The sequence below is a fragment of the Pan paniscus genome, chromosome 2 (genome assembly GCF_029289425.2).
Source record: "Pan paniscus chromosome 2, NHGRI_mPanPan1-v2.0_pri, whole genome shotgun sequence".
NCBI classification, from domain to species: domain Eukaryota; kingdom Metazoa; phylum Chordata; class Mammalia; order Primates; family Hominidae; genus Pan; species Pan paniscus.
Window position 1 is genome coordinate 189,148,702 of NC_085926.1, and position 19,027 is coordinate 189,167,728.

The 19,027-nt window shown below is 36.5% G+C and overlaps 1 protein-coding gene across 1 annotated transcript in view; it reads left to right on the forward strand.

Moving 5' to 3' along the window:
* The window catches only part of OSTN (osteocrin), a 69,168-nt gene that overhangs the window by 10,312 nt on the left and 39,829 nt on the right, over window positions 1-19,027 (forward strand). Inside the window, exons 2-3 of the mRNA XM_003804462.6 lie at window positions 3,177-3,278; window positions 9,367-9,581. Coding sequence (XP_003804510.1) covers window positions 3,177-3,278; window positions 9,367-9,581 — 317 coding nt within the window. The remainder of the gene's footprint in view (window positions 1-3,176; window positions 3,279-9,366; window positions 9,582-19,027) is intronic.

Consider the following 19,027-nt stretch of genomic DNA (forward strand, 5'->3'; position numbering starts at 1 on the left):
TCTTATTGGTTATTTTCCCAGTTTAGAGACATAGTCATGATTTACTGGTTTTGCTTTTATGTTTACAGAAAATCTCAGTTCAAATATCAAGTTAGCGAAAAGAGAACACAGAATTTATTGCTCCCTTCTAGAAAAGAATGGAATATGGAGAAGCTTCTAGTAACTAGCGTTATGAGACAAGATTCTGAAATAGATTAATTGGTGTCAAAATGAACAACTATTTTAAACATTGCATGTCAAAATTATATTTGATAAATAAATGTTATAGACAGTGCTAAAATATTGTATCTCCATTTTAAGTCTTAACCGACATAGTTAATACAAATACTATTCTGTTTACATAAAACATTTGTTCACATACCAGCATGTAACATTGATTATTAAAATCTACGCTGTTTCATAGTGACAAGTTGTTTTTTGTTGTTTTTTTTTAGGAATGTGGGCCAAAGTTTTATTTTTTTTCCATTTCTTGCGTTTGAAATACTCTTTGAAGACATCCTAGGCCTAAAATTCTTTGCCACAGACCTTAACTGCTGCACAACTGCAATCAACCACTTGTCAGGGTCTTCCCCCTCTGTCAGTTTTATGGCAGCTACCTGTATTAGTCCATTCTCACACTGCTATAAAGAAATACCTGAGAATGGGTAATTTATAAAGAAAAGAGGTTTAATTGGCTCACAGTTACACAGGCCGTACAGGAAGCACGGCTGGGGAGGCCTCAGGAAACTTACAATTGTGATGGAAAGCAAAGGGGAAGCAGGCACGTCTTCACATGGCCAGAGCAGGAGGAAAAAGAGAGGAGAGGTGCTATACACTTTGAACAATCAGATCTCGCGATAACTCACTCTCAGGAGAGAACAGCACCAAAGGGAAAATCTGCCTCCATTATCCAGTGGTCTCCCTCCAAGCCCCGCCTCCAATACTGGAGGCAACTCACGGCAGTGCGTTAGCAGTGGCACGCACCCGAGCCTCTGCCTCTGTGCAAACACATTGGGGGCAAGGAAAGAGCCACAGTAACAATTTTTCAAGAAAATGTCAAAAAAAATCCTGGGTCACACCAAAACAAATGTAGTTATTAAGGGAATATTTAGTGATGCCTCATATTCTTTCACTTACAGATTATAAATGGTAAATGAGAAGGGGTATGCATGAATCGATTCAATCCTCTCAAAGCTTTTTTGAGATGGGAATTACTTTCATTTCACAAAAAGTAGAAATGAAGCTTAAGTAGGGTAAAATGATACTTATTCAAGGTTACACTGATACTAAAGCAAAAACATGACTCAAATCCAATCTTACAGATTCCATTCTAGCACCCATTTGCTCTTTACCCCCAGCAGGTTTTCCAAATGACTTTTTTTTTAAGAAAATAGAGTTTCTTGAGACTTCTCATTCATAAAGGATGAAGTTGGAAGGCTTTCCCATTGCCATGTACTAAGTGGCAAAGCTTGTGTTCATGCCTACTTTGTTCTAGCTCATACTCCACGATCTTCCCTGAGTAGAGCAATGCCCCATTTTACCTACAGTTTTGTAACTTCCAGTAGTCAAACTAGCAGCAGGTCAGCCTGATGTAGGCCTTAGATGAGCTTCAGTTGGCTGGATAGTGGCTTTTTAATCTAAAACGTCAAACACCTCTTTGTGCTCACTACCCAGAATTAACATGTGTAAGATTTTTACATATTTGCTTTAAAATACATATAGATTAAAAACTGATTCCCTTATGTTTTTTCTATAAGTTTACTCACTTTTTCATCTCTGCAGAGGTAATCATAATCATGAATCAAGTTCCATTGGTTTATATTTTATATGTATATATTCCAAAATATATGATATTGCTTTGGGCATTTATAATTTCAGTAAATGGTATAATGTCATGTATTGTTCTATACTTTCCGTTTCTCCACAAAACTGTTTTTTGAAATCCATGCATACAGACAAACATACATTTAAGTTATTTGTTTTAACAGTAAATATGTATTTAAGTCATTTACTTTAAATCAGTAGTCTGAATAAATCTCAATTAATAAATCTATTTTCTCTTGAATGGGGCACTAGGTTGATTCCAATTTTTGGCTGCTATATACCATGAGGCTATGAACTTTCAGATACATGTTGCATATAAACATTGACAGTTTCTCAGTACTATACACATACCTAGAAGTGAAATAAATGTGTCCTAGGTAAGAGATAAGCATTTTCAACTTTTTTGTAAAGCGCCCAATTTTCTCCAAATGATTAGATTCATTTTCAACTCCACCAGAATTTTTTTTCCTAAAACCATTCTAACACTGCAAGGTGGACCAACTTTTTGCCAATCTAATGTGTGTAAAATGGCATTTTACTTCTATTTTTATTTGAATTAAAGAAAGTGTATCTATTGTGGAAGGTGTTGTCCCTTCAGTTCTCCTCTTTTCTATGAAATGTGTGTTCATAACTTTGGCCCATTTTTATTTAATTTGTGTCTATCTTTAAAGTTATATTTAAAGGGTTCATTTACATTTTCCAAATGCTGATCTTTCTTTTATGTATATATTGTACACATATCATGTATATATTGAATATATCTTCCATTAAGTCATTTGTCTTTTGATTTTTTATTGTATTTAATATGTAATTTTTAAATTTTGATATAAAAACATAGTTTTTTAAAAACAATTTTGAATCTTGCTTATGAAATCCTGACATGACACAAGGACATAAAGAAATTCTCCTAATGGATGGTGGGTGTTTTGAAATTTTGAATTTAAATATTTTTAGACACTACAGTCTCCCTGGTTCACCACAGACCAATCAGGACTTACGCTCTAATGCCTTACCACTGTTACAAATTTCTCCTCAGTTACATATATAATGTTGTAATCTCTAGGTCTGACAGTAAAAAAATAGTTACATTACCTGCATTTCTCAGATTGTGGGTCACTTTGAATTAAATTATTATTATAGCTGTACAACCCTAATCCAGGGTCTCCATGGAAAAGAAACCTTGACAGAATTCGTTCTGGGAGATGGACAGCTTCTATTAAGTATTATTTACGTTTTGTAGAGATGCACTCAAATATACTGAAGCTGAATAATTTGGCTTACTATTTGCCTCTAACAGTCCTTTTAGGAACTTCTGTTTTTTGTCTTTACATTCCAAACGAATCAATGCTAACTATGACATATGTAACCCTTAGATGCTGGACTGGAGATTGGCAAGTGCACATTTCATCCTGGCTGTGACACTGACACTGTGGAGCTCAGGAAAAGTCCTCTCAGTAGATGTTACAACAACAGAGGTAATGGAAACTAGCTTACAGAAATAAATATACATGTTTGACATGCTTTATAAATGACATGTTTGTATATAAAAGAATATATAAAAATATATTTCATATATGTAAATATAATTTATATATTTATATATCATATCTTATATATTTATATAGAATATATATTTTATAAATATAATGTATATATTTATATATTACATATATATTCTTTTGTAAACGTTTCTTTTTCTTTTTTTTTTTTTTTTTTGAGACAGAGTCTCACTCTGTCACCCAGGCTGGAGTGCAGTGGCGCGATCTCAGCTCACTGCAACTTCCACCTCCCAGGTTCAAGCGATTCTCCTGCCTCAGCCTCCCAAGTAGCTGGGATTATAGGCGTGTGCCACCACGCCCAGCTAATTTTTGTATTTTTAGTAGAGACAGGGTTTCACCATATTGGCCAAGCTGGTCTTGAACTCCTGACCTCGTGATCCGCCTGCCTCAACCTCCCAAAGTGCTGGGATTATAGGCGTGAGCCACCACGCCTGGCCTATTTTTTGACTCTTTTGTAAACATTTCATTTCTACTAGAGTAAGAAGGAGGTGCAGCTACCAAAAAGAAAATGTACACAAAATAAAATAGAGAAATAACACAAAATCAAGAAAATCGGTAGTTTTTTATTGTCTTCTTTTTATTGCCAACATGCCATTCAAGGTTGTGAACTTGAAATGAAAAGAGCAGTAATCACGATCTTCTCCTCACAGAGGAGTCGGAGCAAGCCAGTTATCTAAACGTGGAAAGAAACTTAAGAACAAAGACTTGAATTCCTTAAACAAAAAAAGCTTTAAGAGAAAATCCATTATTATAGCCATATTTAATTGAATCAGTTATGTCAGAATGAAGGGCTTTTATGTAAAATTTGAAGTTGTTTGCATGCCAAAATTTGAGTAGTTTTGTTCAAACTTTTAATTACAGTACAAATATTTTCTTGGTGCTATGACTAAAGTACAAAGAAAAAGAAATGTAAGGGCATCACAAGGAGAAAAATTAGTTTATTTGATCTTATTAGAAACATGTTCTTTGTGTTTCTTAAATAGCGTGAAGTGAGTCTGAAAAGCATTATATTAAAGGACAAGTTTTCTAAAAGTTTTTTTTTTAAGATTAAAGATATTTCTTAAAAAAACTATTGTTTAGTGTGTGTTAGTTGGAAGAATAAAAGCATATTTTTGGAGGATGCTTTGAAAGATAAAAAATTCTTTACCCTTTGAAGGTTTATCTCCTTTAGGGTTTCTTTCTGGTCATTTGCATCCTTCCCATCTCCAGTTTCTATGTTATCAGGATTATATAAGGAAGTGACAGAAGCTAAGATCTCAGGAGTAGTTTGAAACCATATTGTGGGATTTGTGCTATAAGTATAAAGAACTGTGAAAGATTTGTAATTTTCTTTTTATATGACAAAAGTGATACTGGGGATAACTAACTTTATAACAGTATTATGGGTGAAATAGAGAAGAGAGAGATGGGAGGTATCAAAGCAAATTGTAAGGTGATTAAGGGAGTACACTAAGCAGTCAAGAGGACTTCATTTAAAGTCACCACTTGGATGATCAGAGGTCGAGAGTTGGAGAAGAGTCTGGCCAACATGGTGGAACCCTCTCTCTACTAAAAATCCAAAAATTAGCTGGGCGTGGTTGTGGGTGCCTGTAGTCCCTGCTACTTGGGAGGCTGAGGCAGGAGAATCACTTGAACCTAGGAGGCAGAGGTTGCAGTGAGCCAAGATCACACCAGCCTGTTAACAGAGTGAGACTCCATCTCAAAAAAAAAAAAAAACAGCAACAAAAAAACACCACTGATGGGAATCAAAAATAGCAGCCAGAAGAGAGATTGTCCTGCAAGAACTGACGAGACTTAGGGCACATATGACTGTATAAGGAAACAGGAGGCTCAATAGCTTTCAGTTTGTACACCAGGCTACAAGTATTTTAAAAGAGACTTGCTTGAGTCAATGATTAAAGGGCTAGAAAATGCTATTCTTTTGTTCTACTGGAGAAAATGAAGAGAACAGAAAAATGTATTAGTCCATTTTCATACTGCTATAAAGAACTACTTGGTCAGGTGTGGTGGCTCATGGCTGTATTCCCAGCACTTTGGGAGGCCAAGGTAGGTGGATCACTTGAGGTCAGGAGTTCAAAACAAGCCTGTCCAACATGGTGAAACTCCAAAAATGCAAAATTATCTGGGTGTGGTGGTGACCACCCGTAATCCCAGCTACTCAGGAGGCTGAGGCAGGAGAATCACTTGAACCTGGGAGGCAGAGGTTGCAGTGAGCTGAGATCAAATCACTGGACTCTAGTCTGGGCAACAGAGTGAGACTTTGTCTCAAAACAACACAACAAAAAACTGCCCAAGACTAGGTAATTTATAAAGGAAAGAGATTTAATTGACTTATAGTTCTGCATGGCTGGGGATGCCTCAGGAAACTTACAATCATGGCAGAAGGTGAAGGTGAAGAAAGGCATATTCTTCACAAGGTGGCAGGAAGGAGACTGAATTACCAAACATTTATAAAACCACCAGATCTTGTGAGAACTCACTATCATGAGAACAGCATGGGAGAAATTATCCCCATGATTCAATCACCTCCACCTGGTCTCTCCTTTGACATGTGGGGATTATGGGGATTACAATTCAAGATGAGATTTTTGGTAGGGTCACAGCCAAACCATATCATTTTGCCACTTGCCCCTCCCAAATCTCAGGTCCTCACATTTCAAAACACAATCATGCCTTCCCAACAGTCCTCCAAAGTCTTAACTTATTCCATCATTAACCAAAAAGTCAAGTCCAAAGTTTCATCTGAGACAAGGCAAGTCCCTTCCACCTGTGAGCCTGTAAAATCAATAGCAAGTTTGTTACTTCCTAGATTCAATGGGGGTACAGATATCGGGCAAATAAACCCACCCCAAATGGGAGAAATTGCCCAAAACAAAGGCGCCACAGACCCCATGCAAATCAGAAATCCTACAGGGCAGTTATTAAACCTTTGGAGATCATTCCAAAACCATTTCCTTTGACTCCATGTCTCACATCCAGGTCATGCTGATGCAAGAGGTAGGTTCCCATGGTCTTGGGCAGCTCTGCCCCTGAGGCTTTGCAGGGTACAGCCCCACTCTCAGCAGCTTTCATCGGCTGGCATCGAGTGTCTGTGGCTTTTCTAGATGCACAGTGCAAGCTGTCAGTGGAGCTATCCAATTTGGGGCCTGGAGTACTGTGGCCCACTTCTCACAGCTCTACTGGGCAGTACCACAGTGGGGATTCTGTGTCAGGGCTCCGACCCCACATTTCTCTTCTGCACTGTCCTAGCAGAGGTCCTCCATGAGGGCTCCACCCCTTTAGTAAATTTCTGCCTGTACATCCAGGTATTTCCATACATCCTCTGAAATCAAGGCAGAGGTTCCCCAAATTCAATTATTTACTTCAATGTACCAGCAGGCCCCCAAACATGTGTAAACCAGTGTAAACCACCAAGGCTTGGGGCTTAAACCCTCTGAAAGAATGCCCTATCTGTATGTTGGCCCCCTTAGCCACAGATGGGATGCAAGGCACCAAGTCCCAAGACTGCATAAAGCAGCAAGGCCCAGGGCCTGGCCTATTAAACCATTTTTTCCTCCTAGGCCGCTGGGCCTGTGATGGGAGGGGCTGCCATGAAGGCATCTGACATGCCATGGAGACATTTTCCCCATTGTCTTAGCAATTAGCATTTGGCTCCTAGTTACTCATGCAAATTTCTGCTGCTGGATTAAATTTCTCCCTAGAAAATGGGTTTTTCATTTCTATTGCATCATCAGGCTGCAAATTTTCCAAACTTTTTGCTCTGCTTCCCTTTTAAACATAACTTCTAATTTCAAGCCATCTCCTTGTGATTACATAAAACTGAATGCTTTTAAGAGCACCAGCTCATATTTTGAATGCTTTGCTGCTTAGAAATTTCTTCTGCCAGATACCCTAAACCATCTCTCTCAAGTTCAAAGTTCCACAGATCTCTAGGGCCAGGGCAAAATGCTGCCAGGCTCTTTGATAAAGCATAGCAACAGTCACCTTTGCTCCAGTTCCCAACAATTTCCTCATCTGCATCTGAGATCACCTCAGCCTGGACTTCATTGTCCATAAAACTATCAGCATTTTGGTAAAAACTATTCAACAGGTGTCTAGGAAGTTTCAAACTTTCCCACGTCCTCCTGTCTTCTTCTGAGCCCTCCAAACTGTTCCAACCTCTGCCTATTTCCCATTTCCAAAGTTGCTTCCACATTTTTGGGTATCTTTATAGCAACACCCCACTCTCTGTGGTAACAATTTACTGTATTAGTCCATTTTCATACTGCTATAAAGAACTGCCCAACAGTGTGTTATTTATAAAGGAAAGAAGTTTAATTGACTTACAGTTCTGCGTGGCTGGGGAGTCCTCGTTAAACTTACAATCATGGTGGAAGGCAAAGGGGAAGCAAGGCACCTTCTTCACAAGGCAGCAGGAAGAATGAATGCAGGAGGAACTGCCAAACACATGAAACCGGCAGCTCTCATGAGAACTCACTCACTATCCCAAGAACCACATGAGAGAAACTGCCCCCATAATTCAATTACCTCCACCTGATCTCTCCTTTGACATTTGGGTAGTATGAGGATTACAATTCAAGATGATATTTTGGATGGGAACACAGCCAAACCATATCAAAAGACAATAGAAGGAATAATCTTAGAAGAAAAACAGAAAGTGAAGAAAAATCAAAACCAAGACCAACAGTCTGGCACATGGAAGAATGACTAAAAGTGGGAAGGGAAGAGATTCCCCAGAGCTAAAAAATTTTTCCCTCATGGGAATATTCTCACGATCTTAGAAAAAAAGCAGTATTTGTGGGACTACAGAATGACTCAAGATTGTTAATAGGAGCATTTAAGAAATGCTGCCATTGGGCCTCAGAGAGGAAAAGACAGACTTCACAAACTGGACAGCTATACATTTATGATTTGGATGAAGTACAAAGTGGCAATATGTGTAAGAAACAAACAAGAAATTTTACATGGGGCACAAAGTTATTGGGATATCTCAGACACATTGCAGACGCTAGTATTTGTTAATAAATCACAGGGATAGAGATGGTGAGATGCTTAGACACAGAGACTAAATTTTTATTTTTGTATCCTTCATGTCCAATGCAGAACCTAGCACACACTGGATTAGTAATGGCTTGAGTTAGTAAATAATGAATGAATGGTAAAAAAAAAATAGAATGAGATTTGGTTGGGAATTCATTTAATAAATATTCATCAGAAATTTGTTGAATACTAACTATGAGCAAAATATGAGATGAAGCATTAAATAAAGTAAATGAAAGACTAATTAGACAAAGTCATTGACTAATAACAAATACAAATATACTGTAACCAACCTGGCACAAGGCAAAAAATAATAAGTGCAGTGATGAAAGAGATATATAGATAAAGCACTTTGGGAATGATAAGGAAGGATGAAGTTGTTGCTGAAACAGAATCTGAAAAAATGATCCGTAAATATGCTAAATTTTAAAGCATTCCAGGAGTTTTTCTTTTCTTTTCTTGTTTTATTTTTTCCCTTCGTTATACCCCTCTTCTATGTGTTTCAGTTCCCAAAGATCTAGCACTCTCTATGGAAAATAACTTCATAAGAAATTCTAAGGCCAGGTGTTGTGGCTCACACCTGTAATCGCAGCCTTTGGGAGGCCAAGGTGGGTGGATCACCTGAGGTCAGGAGTTCGAGACCAGCCTGGCCAACATGGTGAAACCCCATCTCTACTAAAAATACAAAAAATTGGCCAGGCATGGTGGCAGGCACCTGTAATCCCAGCTACTTGGGAAGCTGAAGCAGGAGAATTGCTTGAACCTGGGAAGTGGACATTGCAGTGAGCCGAGATCACGCCATTGCACCCCAACCTTGACAGCAAGCACAAAACTTTGTCTCAAAAAAATTATAAAATGTTACATGATAAGTATGTCAGCTAACAGTAGCAAAAGCCAAATGCATATGTACATACTTGGAGTCTCTTTGTCTAAATTAATGGAATCGCCTTTCTCTGCCTTATAGGCCTTTGATTCTGGAGTCATAGATGTGCAGTCAACACCCACAGTCAGGGAAGAGAAATCAGCCACTGACCTGACAGCAAAACTCTTGCTTCTTGATGAATTGGTGTCCCTAGAAAATGATGTGATTGAGACAAAGAAGAAAAGGAGTTTCTCTGGTTTTGGGTCTCCCCTTGACAGACTCTCAGCTGGCTCTGTAGATCACAAAGGTAAACAGAGGTAAGTGAACTCAGAAAAAGAAAGTTTTTATTTTCTAATTATTTCCTTCTGGATTCTAAATCAGAGAGAATTCCACATGAAAAATACAGTGACAGCCTTGTATATAAACAGATTTGACAGCATGTTAGCTAATCTGTAGGTTTAATAATACAGTTTTTTAAATAACTGTTTAGGGAGCAAAATGCCTGCCGCAGTGTGCCTTAGCATTTTTGTCATGTTTCCTAAGAAAGATTCTGTCTTATGCAGATATAAAGCAGTTATTATAAGACATTACTGCATTTGGGAGGTGGCGCAAAATGTATGCTCAGTGGTATAAATGTTCTGGTGAATTGAGTTTTCCATTTACTAGAGGTAACAGGAATACCCTTTGGTTTTTACCTGTGATGCAAACCGTTCCACATTGTGTGAATGAATCTGAGTGACAAGTTCTCAGAACTTGGAGTCAGAACGCATGTGTTTCTGTCAAATTTCTGTTTCTTCCTATGTGACTTGTAAAGTATCTTATCCTCTCTGATCCTCAGCTTATTTATGCATAAAGTGAGAATAATTACTTGCTTCCATAAAATTCAAATGAGATAATCAAATGTAAGTTCTTCATAGAATGCTAATTATGGATTTAGAGTAGTGAAATATCCCTTTATGTCAGTAATTTAAAGTAATCATTCCAAACTTAGTTCATTTTCTACCCCTTCAATATCTGTTCTTCATACTGTACATTTCATATTAGAAGTGGCACAAAAGACCACACAAGTACCATAGACAGGAATCTGGGAAATTGACCAAGATTCCTTTAGTTCATCCTGAACATTTCTCACTAAATTCTCTAAATACTGTTTGCTTTATATATTAAATATCTCCAGAATATAACTCTTCATTAAGGCTTTTCTAATTCTGGCCTAAATTATTAAATTTTTTTAACATTTATTCTTTCTCCACTCTTTCCTCATCTCTACCTCCACCACCATCACCACCTCTTTATCACCAACGTATCCTGTACTCGGCTAGCAGGCTAATCATCTAAAACAAAAGTCTGTGTGAAATGTTATCCATTGCTTACAGTACAAAAGTCAAACTCCTTTGCAAGAGCTACAGGGAATTTCATAATCTGGAACCTCATTTCTTCTTGTACTCATTTTCACATCCTTTGCTACCATCTTTCTTAATTCTTAGAGACCTGGGACTTTTCATTCTTGTTCCTGGTTCCCTGGTTTTTTATGCTAAATGATTATCAGGATACTTGTCGCAATTTGCTATGCCTCTGTTCTGAAAGATTCTCAAAGCTACACTAGAAAATAAAATCATATACTACATGTATGTGAAAAATAATCCTCTCCTATATTTTGAAATTTAGACCCTACTTTAACTAGAGAAATAGAAATTAGTTCCACTGTGTTCTGGGTACTATGTTAGGTTCTGGTGAAAAAGAGGAGAAAAATATAGTTTACATACCTCAAAAAAAATCACATACTCATTGATAACATAGTATTATTTATAACAAATTGTAATACAAGAAATGATGAAGAGAAAAGGGAATGCTAGTACACTGTTAGTGGGAATGTAAATTAGTATAACAACTATAGAGAACAGTTTAGAGGTTCCTCAGAAAACTAAAAATTGAGCTACCGTATGTTCCAGCACCACCACTGCTGGGTAAGTATATCAAAAATAAATATATGTTTAAAAACTAATCTAAAAAGAAGAACATCGGCATCCAAAGAATAGTTGAGCTTTTAGAGAAGAAAATATGGTGCCTTCTAATAAATGTTATTTCTTTGGCTCCTGGATATTGCAACATGGTCAACTAAATTATCTATAAATCAATATGTAAATGCTGTACATAAATATATATAAATTTATTATAGCATAAATACTATAGTATACTAAATATACACTGCGTAAATACTATATAATTTACATTGAAGCTTCACCACATGATATGGTTTGGCTGTGTCCCCACTGAAATCTCATCTTGAATTGTAGTTCCCATCATCTCCATGTATCATAGGAGGGACCCAGGGGAAGGTAATTGATCATGGGTGTGGTTACCCCCATGCTGAAGTTCCTGTGATAGTCAGTGAGTTCTCACGAGATCTGATGGCTTTATAAGAGGCTTTCTCCCTTTCGCTCTGCTCTTCTCCTTGCTGCCACCATGTGGAGAAGGACATGTTTATTTCCCCTTCTGCCATGATTGTAAGTTTCCTAAGGTCTTCCCAGCCCTGTGGAACTGTAAGTCAATTAAACCGCTTTCCTTTATAAATTACCCAGTCTCAGGTATGCCCTTCATACCAACATAAGAACAGGTACCACAGAGAGTGGGGTGCTGCTATAAAGACACCTGAAAATGTGGAAGCAACTTTGGAACTGGGTAACAGGCAGAGGTTGGAACAGTTTGGAGGGCTCAGAAGAAGATAGGATAATATGGGAAAGTTTGGAACTTCCTAGAGACTTGTTGAATGATTTTAGCCAAAATGCTGATAGTGATGTGGTCAATGAAGTCCAGGCTGAGGTGGTCTCAGGTGGAGATGAGGAGCTTGTTGGGAAATGAATTAAAGGTCACTCTTGCAATGCAAAGAGATTGATAGCATTTTGCCCCTGCCCTAGAGGTCTGAGGAACTTTGAACTTGAGAGAGATGATTTAGGGTATCTAGTGGAAGAAATTTCTAAATGGCAAAGTGTTCAAGAGGAAGCAGAGCATAAAAGTTTGAAAAATTTGCAGCCTGATGATGCAGTAGAAAAGAAAAACCCATTTTCTGGGGAGAAATTCAATCCAGCAGCAGAAATTTACATGAATAACTAGACGCAAAATGCTAATCGCCAATCCAATGGGGAAAATATCTCCAGGGCATGTCAGAAGTCTTCACAGCAGCCCCTCCCATCACAGAGTCATAGGCCTAGGAGGGATAAATGGTTTCTTGGGCCAGGTCCAGGAACCTGCACTTGGTAACCTGCTTCCCAGCCACTCCAGCCTTGGCTAAAAAGGGCCAAAGTATAACTGGGGCCATGGTTTCAGAGGGTGCAAGCCCCAAGCCTTGGTGGCTTCCACATGCTGTTTTACCTGTGGGTGCACAGAAGGCAAGAATTGAGGTTCGCCAGCCTCCACCTAGATTTTAGAGGATGTGTGGAAATACTGGATGCCCAGGCAGATGTTTGCTGCAGGGGCAGAGCCCTCATGAAGAACCACTACTAGGGCAGTGCAGAAGGGAAATGTTGGGTTGGAGCTCCCACATAGAGTGCCCACTGCCTAGTAGTGCTGTGAAAAGAGGGCCACCATCCTGCAGACCCCAGAATGGTAGATCTTTTGCTGTGCACCTGGAAAAGCCACAGACATTCAACACCAGCTCGTGAAAGCAGCCAAGAGGGGATGACCTGGATGTGAGACATGAAGTCAAAGGAGATTATTTTGGAGCTTTAAGAATTTGCTGCCCCACTGGATTTCAGACTTGCATGGGGCCTGTAGCCCCTTCATTTTGACCAATGTCTCCCATTTGGAACAGGTGTATTTACCCAATGCCTGTCCCCCACCACTGTATCTAGGAAGTAACTAATTTGCTTTTGATTTTACAGGCTCATAGGCAGAAGAGAACTGCCTTGTCTCAAATGAACTTTGGACTTGGACTTTTAGGTTAATGCTGGAATGAGTTAAGATTTTGTGGGACTGTTGGGAAGGGATGATTGTGTTTTGAAATGGGAAGACATGAGATTTGGGAGGGGCCAGGGATGGAATTATATGGTTTAGCTGTGCCCTCATCCAAACGTTATCCTGAATTTTAGTTCCCATGACCCCCTCGTGTTATGGGAAGGAGCAGTGGGAGGTAATTGAATCATGGGGGTGGCTACCCCCATGCTGCTGTTCTCATGATAGTGAGTGAGTTCTCATGAGATCTGATGATTTTATAAGAGGCTTTCCCTCCTTTTTGCTCTGCACTTCTTGTTGCCACCATGTGAAGAAGGATGTGTTTGCTTCTCCTTCTACCATGATTGTAAGTTTCCTGAGGCTTCCCCAGCCCTGTGGAACTGTGAGTCAATTAAAATTCTTTCCTTTATAAATTACCCAGTCTCAGGTATGTCCTTCATAGCAGTGTGAGAATGAACTAATAAGCCATAATAATTTCTTTAGAAAGTACCATAATGAGAAACTACCTAGGTGATATAATCTATCTAGCTATCAAATATAGCTCAGCTTACAAGAAAAAAGGGGAAATTGGCAAGCATTTAATAGCCATCTGAACAGATTTTCACATGTGAAAGCTACAAATAAGCCATTATAAATATGCAAACATTTAGGGAATATTCCTTCCATGAGCATATCCTGAGGAAGCTAATACATGAGTTACCTTGGGCAAGCCAAATGACTGGAGAGATATCACCGTTAGAATTAGGTGTGAGCATTAACTTTAAAAGCAAAGTAAAATGATGGTAGCAAGAAAGAGAATGTGTTATAGTACACGGTTTGAAAAAACAGATACAGCACAACCATCAAACTTTCAGGTAAAACAGTGATAGTACATAAAATTTGGAATGAGTATTTGATTGCTTCACGGCTATTAACTGAAAATAAAAAATTATTACAACAAATAGATGCCTGGGGACTGAAGAAGAAAGAAAACATTACAAACTGAATTTTATAAGTCTTGTACTAAATAACAATAGACAAAAACTGAAAACAGAGAGGTGCAAGATTATTATATAAAATGTTAATACAAAAATAATCATAGGAATAAAAACTAAAACTCCTCTATGAAAAAAACAGCACAATAAAATAGAATACAGAGAAATCCTGTATGTAATAAACTCATATGTAAGTTTTAAAATATGATAAAAAAATCTATTATATCAATAAATTTAAATGGATATAACTTGCCTATTAAAATACCAGTGTTTTCAGACTTGCTGATAAAGGAAAATACAATGCTTTTCTGTATTTGAGAGATGCAATTAAAAATAACAAGATTTAGGATGGATAACAGTAAAAGAATGGACAAATGATACCAGAAAAAATATAAATTAAAAATGGAAAACAGTGCAACAGCATTTACCAAAGAGAAACTACAAAGAATGCCAGAAAATAGAAAGAAATATATTAATAAGGCCGGGTGCCATGGTTCACACCTGTAATCCCAGCACTTTGGGATGCTGAGGCGGGTGGATCACCTGAGGTCGGGAGTTGGATGCCAGCCTGACTGACATGGAAAAACCCCGTCTCTACTAAAAATACAAAATTAGCCAGGCGTGGTGGCGCGTGCCTGTAATCACAGCTACTCGGGCTGCCGAGGCAGGAGAATCGCTTGAACCCAGGTGGCAGAGGTTGCGGTGAGCCGAGATCTCACCATTGCACTCCAGCCTGGGCAACGAGAGTGAAACTCCGTTTCAGAAAAAAAAAAAAGAAACGTATTAATAATAGAAGACCTTAATTCATTGTTTAAAATCCAAGACCAATTATATATTCAAAATTTATAGAAGATCTACACAACATAAAACCCATAAAATGTACATTATAAATCTGTTTTGAACTTTGAACTACAATAATAGAGAATATAACTTATTTTCCAGTGAATATGGAACATTCATAAAATTTACCATGTCTTAGGTGAAAAACAAACCAACCTCAGAAAATTCCAAAGAACAGATATATTACAAAAACAATCACTAACTGAAATATAGTAAAACTAGAAATTAATAACAGAATCAAAAACAAGAAGACACTCTTACCTGGAAAATACAAACCATGTCATATACTATTTGTTTAAAGAAGAATACAAAATAAAATTTCATGCTTTATTGAAAATAAAAATACAATATGATGGGCAGAAAAAGAAAATATTAGATAAAAACTAGCATGATAGTAATCAAACAAAAATACAAATAATGCAAACATTACAGCAAAAAAATGTAGAAAGAACGGCAAAGTAAACCAACATAAGCAGAACAAAAGCGTAAGGTAAAAATCAACAATGATGAAAACTGAAATCAGCAAGTTTATAAATCACAACATAAAATATAATAAATCAGTGCAAAGCTGCTTTTATTGTATCAACAAAAAGACAAGCCAGGCTTACCTAATTAAGAAAAAAGTAGAAAGTAAACTTACAGAATTAGAAATGACAACATGGAGATAGTCATTACAACAGAGGAACTTAAAAAATAGGAAAGTACTGTGCTCAATTCTCTATAAACAAATTCAGTAACTTTAAAAATGAATAAATTGTTAGAAAAATACAACTTATAAACATTGCTTCAAATAGATACACTCCAATTACCTTTTTTTTAAATTTTAATAATTTGTCAACAGAAGTACCAGATTCAGATATTTTCACAGGAGAATTTTACCAAATCTTAAGCTATCAAATAATTTCAATAGTACTTTATCTTTTCAGAGAATTTTTTTTTAAAAAGGAAATTTCCAAATTCATTTCCTGAAACAAGTGTCATATTGACTCCCAAATCACAAAAACTACATTTAAAAAAGGAAATCATGTTTATTGCAGCACTATTCACAATAGTAAAGTCATGGAATCACCTACGTGTCCAATAATGGTGGATTGGATAAAGAAAATGTGGTATATAGACACAATGGAATACTACACAGCCATAAAAAAGAAGAAAATTATGTTCTTTGCAGCTACATGCATGCAGCTGGAGGCCATTATTCTAACTGAATTAATACAGAAACAGGAAATCAAATACTAGATGTTCTCACTTATAAGTGGAAGCTAAACAGTGGGTACCCATGGGCATAAAGAGGAAAACAATAGACCCTGGAGGCTACAAAAGGTGGAAGGGAAGAGAGAGGAGCTGATAAACTACCTACTGAGTATTATGTTCACTATATAGGTGATGGATTCACTAAAATCTCAAACCCCAGCATCGCCCAATAAACCCATGTAGCAAACCTACACATACATACCCTGAATCTAAAATAAAATATTTTTAAAAAATACTTTGTAAAAGAATAAAATGTATTTCAAATAAATAAATAAGAAAATTTTAGGAGCTTCAGTAGTGCAATTGGTTAGTGTGCAGTACTTACAAAACAGGAAACATTAGACTTATCACATATATGAATATCGAGACAAAAGTCATAGATAAAATGTTAGCAAATAGAATCCAACAACACTTTTAAAAATATAATGCATCTTGACCAAGGGGGGTTTATTCCAGGAAAGTAAATATGATTTAATATTAGTAATTATTTAATGTAATCTTTCATATTAATACAACAATAGATAAAAGTCATATGATTATATCAATAGGTGACAGAAGAGGTATTTGACAAGATCAATATTTATTAATGTCTAAGAAAGTGCAACAGAATAAGAACCGAGAAACACTTTTTGAACATGATGTACATGTATGTGTGTGTTTGTATTTTAGCCCAAAAGCCAATATCTTATTTAATGGTTCAGGCACATACTGTGTTCTTAAGTCAAAAGACTCAAAAGCACAAACATATCAGCTCCACTTAAGTTAAATTACAAACTTAACACAATTCTAATAAAAAGTGCCATCAGTGTTGATTACAAAGTTCATTTGAAAGAATAAAAGCTAGCATAGCCAGAAAAACTCTGCAAAAAAGAGCCCTACCAGATATTTAAAACATTATATAGTCTTTTTTTTTTACAATAGCATTACCCATAGATAGATCAGAAGAGAAATTCAATAAATAGACTCCATTTCATACGCAACTTTAAAATGTATAAAAAGTAACATCTCATATTACTAAGTAAAAGAATATAGTTTGAATAAGTGATGTTGGGATATGAGGAAAAAGATTCAATTAATTCTCAAACTATACATTATGATAAATTCTAAATGCATCAGAGATTTGATTGAAGAAATAGATGACCCCATATAGGTATTAGAAGAAGACATTGTTGGAAGTTCTACATAGAGAAGGAATAGAGAAGCTCTTGTAAATTCAGATGTAAAATTTGAATAGAAAAAATAAGGAAAAAATTAATTACATATTTTAAACTTTTCATGACAAAATATAGCATAAAACAAAGTAAAAACTCAAAGAATAAACTGGAAAAATGTTTATAACTTATATCAAAGGGTTACTATATTTAATATATAAAGAACCTTGAAAAATAAAGAAGAAAAAGAACAAACTGTAGAAAAATGGTGTAAAAACAGCAGTCAATTCATGAAAAAAATGCAAATTGCCTTTAGCCATGTGAAAAGATGCACACCATTCTTGTTATAAGAAAAAAGTGCACTATGATTTTACTGATATACAATTCCTCACCTGATAGACTGGTAAAAATGGATTTTTGAAAAACTGAAATAATTACTGAGGCTATGAGAAAAAGGCATTCCCACGTGGTGCTGATTGGAGTGCAAAATGGAACCCACATGGAGGGGAATATGGCAATATCCAGCATAGTGCATGTGTACTTACTTTTTGGCCCTGCCTTCCTCCTATTTCTAGATATCTCTCCCAAATATATACTAGTAAAAATGTGTTTAGAAGACGAAAGCACGCATGAGGCTATTCATTTTAGAACCATTTTTATAAACTTTTTATTTAAAAAATAAAATTATAAACAAAATACAGAAAAATATTGACACCTGTGATAACAAAGAAATGACTCTTAAGGGCAGTTTGTTGTCCTGAGGGAACGACTGTTTTTCTGAGGAGGCTTACTGCATCCTTTAAGTGAAAAGTGGTGTTGACAGACGACCATCTGGGCATTAGGGTTGCTAATTTCGCTTGGATTAGTGATTGTTTTTAGGAATTTTAGTGCACAGACTGAGTCATGAGTGCATGCTGATATTAATTCAGGAACATAAATGTATGCTAATATGAATGTTTTATGGACATTTTGAAATCATGCCATATCAGGTGTTATAATTTTATTTAACATGTTCAACTTATAACTTTATTTCATTTTTTCCATGCCACGAATCCCCTTTCTTATTTACACCAAGAATGACAGAATCAGATTATCAAATAAATACATATTTGCTTTATTTCACAATGCAAACTCAACCATCTCAGAATAGCAATACCAAGATTATCACTAGCAATACGATTTCTCAAAATGGTTTGTAGTTGATGATCTTACTGATGCTCAGATTGTCATACTTTAGCTAATCAGAATGTCCTCAAATTGGCTCTTGAGTTCTTTTGACCTGAAATTAGAAATAATAAGCTTCCTTGCTATCAGGTATGACAAGATATTCAAGCTCACTTTGCACATTTTCTGCCCCAACTCTGCCTGGGGGAACAAAATCATGAGTTTTATAAAGATATATTATTGTGCAAAGGAGGAATGTAATATTTAAGGTTCATTTTCAATGGGCATTTGGCATCGACAGAAAAAGTGTTTCTATGTATACATTCAACGTTTTGCAGCATGTTTACATTCAAGTTACATTTCCAAATTCTACGCCAAATACAGTCTAACTCACCATCAAAAATCCCTCAGATATTACCAAAATCCTGT